The 7480-nt window shown below is 33.9% G+C and overlaps 1 protein-coding gene across 2 annotated transcripts; it reads right to left on the bottom strand.

Annotated features, from left to right (window-relative positions):
* Positions 1 to 540: 540 nt before the first annotated feature.
* Positions 541 to 2465, bottom strand: LOC131024258 (uncharacterized). 2 transcript variants are annotated; one of them, XM_057953778.1, is made up of 3 exons: positions 2258 to 2465; positions 2041 to 2097; positions 541 to 1237 (listed from the first exon to the last, which is right to left on the bottom strand). In XM_057953778.1, exons 1-3 carry the CDS (start codon positions 2351 to 2353, stop codon positions 776 to 778), a joined length of 615 nt encoding a protein of 204 aa, XP_057809761.1. In that variant the 5' UTR covers positions 2354 to 2465; the 3' UTR covers positions 541 to 775. The 2 variants fall into 2 exon arrangements, with proteins under 2 accessions (XP_057809761.1, XP_057809760.1); XM_057953777.1 differs by having other exon boundaries at positions 2041 to 2163; positions 2258 to 2459.
* Between the last annotated feature and the right edge of the window lie 5015 nt (positions 2466 to 7480).

The following is a 7480-nucleotide window of genomic DNA, read 5'->3' as shown; positions in this document are numbered from 1 at the left end:
ATCAAGATGATTAACAGTATTATTTTGATGGGATGTGTCTGTGTCCCGATCTGCGTATGAGAGAGAGAGAGGGAGAGACTATGGCTTCTAATAAATCATATGATGTTTTAGCATAAACAAACATGATTTATGAACATAAGCAAGGGAAAACATCGACCACTCAACTTAAAAAGATTAGGTTCCACATCTCAGAAAAATATGTAATTTGTTCCTCACATAGGTACATAAATAGGCATCAAAACAACACACATAATAAGATCATCGACAAGCGAACTGCACTAGTAAAGTAACATATGTACTAAAATGATACACAACACACAACCAAAATGCAAATAGAGCATTAAAACTTGAAAGATACCTCCACCTAACACACTAGCTTCGCCCACCCCACCCACCCCAAGAAGCAAAACCAGTAAAATCCAACATTTCAGAGCTATATATATTAGAAACCAAATGAAGAAAGCAAAAGAGTTCATTATTAAGAACTTGGACACATATAATGCATTATATAACTGATCTATAAATCAAAGCTCAAGGACATTGAAAAAAGAGGCAAAAATATGGCTGCCAAAGCAACATTGAAACAAAACAGTTGGTAGATAGCAGAGTTTTTCCATTTCATGCTTATGCATAATTTGGCTGCTAAAGCAACATTGAAACAAAACAGTTGGTAGATAGCAGAATTTTTCCATTTCATGGATTCCTACTCACATTTGTTTATTCCACAGCAGCTACTCTTCCAATCTCTTATCCACAAATAGTCACAATTAGCACATTATGTTGGTGTTGGTCCAGTGAGGGATCCATTTGAACTCGAACTGAGGAACCAAACCATCAACAGAGAGAATAGCACCATAATACAGATCAAGGAAACCTGATTGCGCTTACTCGACAGGAGTTTATCAAGCCATTCATCCTCTTCATAAACACTACCACAAAACTCTTCAATGATGATGTTTATGAGAGCCTCCACGACATTCTTTGAAGGGCCAATATCTTTTGATTTCAAGACTTGAACTCTAGCTTCTCTTAAATGTTTTATCACTACCTCTGCCTCAACTGATCCTCCCATCTTGATAGAATCCATTTCAGGTTTGTCGGTGTAGGCTGTTTCAATGGAAACATGCTTGTAAGGAGTAGCAGTCAAAGAGGAGGAGGATAGCGTTGAAGTCAGATCTGAGACAGCATCTGACTCTAATGATTGTGTCTTTGCTGGATGAGCTGACGCCAAAGAGTTCTGGGAAAAAGAGATGCTTTCAGAGATGAGAAACATAATTATTTGACATGAAATCAAGCACCTGAAATTAGCTATATTAGCTGCATATGGACTGAAGTTTTTCATCATCCAGCAGAAACTTTTAACTATTTTACAAGTGAATGATCAAACACATAATATTGAGCATTGCGAGCATCCTACTAGATGTTTCACTAGACAAACTTGTTATATACATATTTCAGAAAAAAGAAAAACTTGTTATATGCACAAGAATATCAATGCAGGTTTAAAAACCTCAGAGATTAACAAGTAAACCGTGAGTTACTGCTTCCTCAAATTCTTGATGACACTCGCAAAAATCTCAAAGCAAATAGATAACAAATCATCATGTATTCACTGTGCATTTATTAAAATTTCCTGCTACAATTGCAAAGGTTTGTCTACCATCCAGCAGAAATCTCATATTATTGTACGAGTGAATCATCAACTAGTAGTATTGGATTCATCAATAACATTGCAAGCTTCCTACTCAGCTATTCAGTAGACGAACTTTTTATATGCAGCAACAACATCAACAAGGGTAGAAATACTCTCATTAAATCTCAAAGCAAACAGTTAACACATTTTCAAAGATTTCCTGCCCATTTATGAAAAATGTCCTGCTACAAACAAATGAAATGAATTTGACGCACTTGCTCCTAGTGAGAAAATACGGAAAACCTAAGAAATCTGCATGCTTAAGGAACCAGATTAGACAAACAAAATCAATCATAACAATGCCAAACCGAATGCAATTTCAAAGAGAAAAATCGAATCAAAACTACCTCAGCAGATTCAGCAAAGGAATTATCATCTGAAGCCTCGGAAAACTCCTTCAGCGACTGCAAAATAGCAGAATCATCTTCGGAGTGACATTTAAACAAAGGATTCAAGCTCTTTTTCGCGGTCTAACAACAAATAAAAAAGCTTAATTAGACAGCTAGATTTTGATCGTTGCACGAACACACGGAACTCTTAACGTTTCTCCTATCTCAATCTTACCTTCTGCAGATTCCTATTGGGATCCGAAACTGTTTTCAGCCGCCGATTTGCAGAATTTTGATCTCTCTGTGGTGTTTGAAGCTGAAGATCTCTCATATTTTTGGTTTATGAGCGGGAACATTTAGAAAACGCCGATTATAAATACCGATTTCCAGGTTTGTCTTCTGTGCTAAACCCTACAGTTTCCTACATTTTCAACTAGAGTCGGGCGGCGGCAAAAAAAATTGAAAACTCAAAATTAAAGATCTAAAATTTATTTTTCTCACTCATTTTCTTTTCTGTATTTTATTTTGAGTTTATTCTCCTATATGAAATATATAATAGATTAAATACATAATTTCATTGTAATATGTATAATATTTTGATTGTAAATATCTAGTAAGTAGTTTAGTTGTTGATAAAAATAACAATGAGCAACAAAGAAATACTACTATATGTTATAAAGATTTTTGTCAAATTTTTAAAGTGTTTCAATAAGGCAATTTAGAGCATCTTGAACGATAGCGCTACAATGTGTGCGGATTAATGCCTAAGGTCAAAGGTCTTGGATTTGAGTCTCATGTGACGCGGCCTTTAAATTTCTTTAATATTGTTGTTCATTCACGCTACACCAAATTCTTTTTTTTCTTTCAATTTCTTTTTTTATATTCTTTTATATTTCAGTATTTCACATATGTATCACTCCCTCCGTCCTGCCAAGCTTGAGACATTTCTTTTGGGCACAAAAATTAAGGAGCTATTGTTTAATTATTTAAGTATGTTTGTAAATTTTTGGTTAAGTAGTTATTTATATAATTAATTATTTTGAATTATTTTCTAATATAAAATTTAAATTAATTAAATCTGAAAAAAGAAATATTCTAAAACCACCCCTCCAACCCCCAAATCCCTACCCCCACACCATTGATCTTCTTCCGACCAAATACTAGCAATCCCGCCGGATTTCCTCCCCCCACCGCCCCAAATTCCCGTCGCCGACGGGTCTTTTCATCGCAGAGGCAAGCCGCCACAAAGGCAAGCCAATGTTCTCAACCATCGCAGAGGCAAGTCGCCACAACAACAGCCAGACGACGCCGTTGCACATAGCAGCGACTAGAGGTGTAATCGAATCGAGCCGAATCAAATAGTGGTATGTATTGAGTCGAATCACGACCTTTGTTTATCGAATATTTTGAGGCTCACGAACTTAATCGAGCCTATACGAACTTTCTAAATTTATATATATATATATATATTTAAAATATTGATTATTTTCTCTTGAAAATAAATTATTTCATTCAAAATAATAAATATATTAATTATTTTCTTATGACAAGTAGAGATATTTAGAATTTAATACAATTATTATTATTTTCAATAGATAAATATAAGTTGTACCTACTAGTAATTTATATTTCAACTTGAATCACTTAACGAACGTGTTCACGAGCTAACGAGCCGAATACTACCAAGTTGGTTTGTTTATTTATTAAACTTCTCTAAACGAACTTTAACGAGCTTTTTTCGAGCCTAACTCCAAATAGTTCGCGCGCGCCTTGGTTTGTTTACAGCCCTAGCGGTGATGTTGTTGGCCTCTCCGTCTGGATTCTCAGCTTCGGTCGTCGTCGCTCGGATTTCAAGCGATCGCGCTGCCTGGCCCTAGATCTACCAAGTCTGCAACCTCCCTCGATTCTCTCTTCAATTCCCGGCAACCTCCGGTTCACCCTGCATCTACCAAGTCTGCAACCTCCCCCTACAACTGTCGCCGTGTACCTGAATCCTAGATCCCCAAAAATTGCACTCTTATCCCAATGTTGGAGTACGCCACCGCCGCGTTTTTCCCGATCACTGCCTCGAAGAACGACACCGCTATCACCGTAGATCCCTAACTCCATATCTCCAATGCGCAGTCCAACACAAAACTAAATGGTGGATGAATGATTCTGATCGAAGAAAATGGAGGAGAAAAATGGAGAGTGGGAAAATGGGTTAGGGCTTGGGAGGGGCCCAATTGCTTAATTGAGTTGATTAAAAAAATAAGGGGTGTAATTAATTTTATTAATTAGTGTTTTAAATTGCGTTTTTTGTCAAAAAAAAAGAAACGACTTAAGCTCGGTGGGACAACCCGAAAAGAAATACGACTCAAGCTCGATGGAACGGAGGGAGCACTATTTATCTAGTTTGATCTGTACAATATATTTTAATAGTTGTTTTATTATTATTTATATTTTGAAACCATAAGTATATACAAAATCTAATAATCATTATTAAAAATTTAAAATTACAATATAAAAACACAATAGCATAAAACTACACCAACATAAAATACAATAACATTAAACTAATAATATTATAAACTCTAGTAAGGTCAAAGATCACTTCCAGATCCTCCAACGTAGATACAAGATGGAAGAGTATTATTGTGTATTAAAGCATGTACAAATAGATCATGTATATACATGTTGGTTTACTGATAAGCTATAAATAATAAATGGTGTAGATTAAATGAAATCTGGTTGGGGGATGTTGATTCAAATGTTTAGATTTTCAGTTAAGATAGGTTTTCTACGGATGGATGTTGCATTAAAACATTTGAGATGACCAAATTTCAATCAATGCAGTGAATGGATAATGAAATGGAGCATTAAACCATTTGGTAGGACCAATGACCAAATGTCAATCAATATAGTGAATGAGCTAATCAATCAATAGGGAGTGATAGAGTGGATGGTGTAAATTTAATGAAATCTGGATGGACAGTGGCAATTCAATATTTATGAAGTATAAAAATGGAATATTCATTGTAGAGGGAAATGTAGAGTTGATTATTGGAGATAGAAATCCAAAAAACTCTACATTTTAACTTTATATAAGAGTGAAAGGCACTCTATTGTAGAGTTACCCTTCGAGATGCTCTTAGGCCTCATGTTAGCATATTACAATTTATGAGCTTTTATGTGTGGCCTCCGTCTCATTAAAGATGATTCGTTTTTCATTTTGGGTCGTCTCATTAAATATGAATTATTTTCATAAAAGATAATATTTAACTCTTGAATAAGTGTAGGTCATACAACTTTTATCTAATTTACACTTTCTTCTTAATCTTCGTACCGTAAAAAAATGGATCATCTTTAATGAAACGATGAAAGCATATCTCATTTTTAAATAAAATCTTCGACAACGAATGTTCTTTTTTGTTTTCGAAAATTCTTTTTTATTTCTACTATAGATTCAAATTAAAGTTGTAATTTATTTATTTGGGTATAGACGAAGTTGTAATTTACACTATGAATAAGGGCTATAACATTTGTAATTTACACTAATATTTGAGTGGATAAGTTGTCATTTCATGTATAATTTTAATGGTGGGGATACTTTTAATCAAGCTTATATATGTAGAATAATTCTATTTGTAGCATCCATTTTACTAAGATATCTCTCTATTTAAAATAATAATAAATAATTATAAATTTGTTATTTTACTATGTAGCTCCTAGTCAATATATTCATATTTGTATGACGAAACACATTCCAGCCTCGAATTATCCTAGTCAATATATTCATATTTGTATATATGCATCTCATAAAAACTTGTATATTCCTTGAAAAGTTTTATATTTAACCTTAACCTGTAATTACTTATATATTCATATAAATTTATTTATTTTTATTTAATTATACATGTGGACTCCATTTTGCCACTAAACCATCTTGATCGTATCTCTATTTTTTTTAGGGAGAGAGAATCTTGATCGTATATTTATACCATTTGAATTGCGTATGTGCCAATCGTAACTAATTGGATTAATAGCTGAAAAATATACGAACTATCACCAAATTTGTAAATTGCACATGATCTTAAAAAATAACTCCACAATACATATCTTTCGATTTAATTGCAATATGCACACGGCGAAAGTTTCGATTAGGAATAATTTTGACCGGCCATAACGACTTGGACAATATTTAACATTATATGGCATGATGCATGACATTTTTAACACGCTGGCAAGACACGTGTAGAGGCACTTCTTATTTGCTCTATTCCTTGAAAAGTTTTATATTTAACCTTAACCTGTAATTACTTATATATTCATATAAATTTATTTATTTTTATCTAATTATACATGTGGACTCCATTTTGCCACTAAACCATCTTGATCGTATCTCTATTTTTTTTAGGGAGAGAGAATCTTGATCGTATATTTATACCATTTGAATTGCGCATGTGCCAATCGTAACTAATTGGATTAATAGCTGAAAAATACACGAACTATCACCGAATTTGTAAATTGCACATGATCTTAAAAAATAACTCCACAATACATATCTTTCGATTTAATTGCAATATGCACACGGCGAAAGTTTCGATTAGGAATAATTTTGACCGGCCATGACGACTTGGACAATATTTAACATTATATGGCATGATGCATGACATTTTTTACACGCTGGCAAGACACGTGTAGAAAACGACGCCGTTTTGGTTGTTTTCTTCAATTTTAATTAACCTAATGAGATTCCCCAATTATGCACGCCCTAATTAGCCCATTTTTTAGTAGGATAGAACGACGAAGGAAGATAAACAGCTACAATTCCGACAGTGAGAGAGCGACGAAGGAAAGCCGAGAATTGCAGCGGCGCAAAATCGAAGCACTGCATTAGCACGACTGAAATCGATGTTGTATTTCATTCTATCCGCGCGGCGAGCATACTGCGCAAGAACCCTAATTCTATTGGGGAAGAAAGTTTGATTTTAATTTTAAATTATACTCACATTAAACTAAAGGGAACAATGTCGTTTAATTTTGAGTGTTAGAATATATATAACTACAAAATGATGTCGTATTACTTGCCGCCGGTGCGTCCACGACTGCAAATTTCGAGAGCCACGTCAACTAGGATTAAGGTTATGGTCAACGCATGTGTACATTGCAATTAAATCAAAAGATGATGTATTGTGGAGATATTTTTTAAGGTCATGTGCAATTTATAAATTCGGTGATAGTTCATGTATTTCTGGCTATTAACCCTAACTAATTATGACAAATATGGTTTATCACCTAGACCGTGGGATTTCACAATATTAAAATATTTTTTAATAAAAATGAACCCTATTTAGACCAGTACAATACCATCCGTTTATATATCACGTCTTTAATTATTATAATTGACATTAACTTCCTCTATACTATACGTACTATATATAAGGCGGCATTTCAACATTTTTCTATTTTATTTACG

Source organism: Salvia miltiorrhiza, chromosome 5 (genome assembly GCF_028751815.1).
Source record: "Salvia miltiorrhiza cultivar Shanhuang (shh) chromosome 5, IMPLAD_Smil_shh, whole genome shotgun sequence".
NCBI lineage: Eukaryota > Viridiplantae > Streptophyta > Magnoliopsida > Lamiales > Lamiaceae > Salvia > Salvia miltiorrhiza.
This window is presented reverse-complemented; position numbering and strand designations above follow the sequence as displayed.

What these genes read in the sequence shown, in the direction of transcription:
- LOC131024258 (XM_057953777.1), bottom strand. Translation starts at nt 2,353, where the DNA reads ATGAGAGATCTTCAGCTTCAAACACCACAGAGAGATCAAAATTCTGCA. An exon ending in CCAATAGGAATCTGCAGAAG is followed by an intron (nt 2,164 to 2,257) that starts GTAAGATTGAGA and finishes ATTTGTTGTTAG; the next exon opens with ACCGCGAAAAAGAGCTTGAA. An exon ending in CCTTTGCTGAATCTGCTGAG is followed by an intron (nt 1,238 to 2,040) that starts GTAGTTTTGATT and finishes TCTTTTTCCCAG; the next exon opens with AACTCTTTGGCGTCAGCTCA.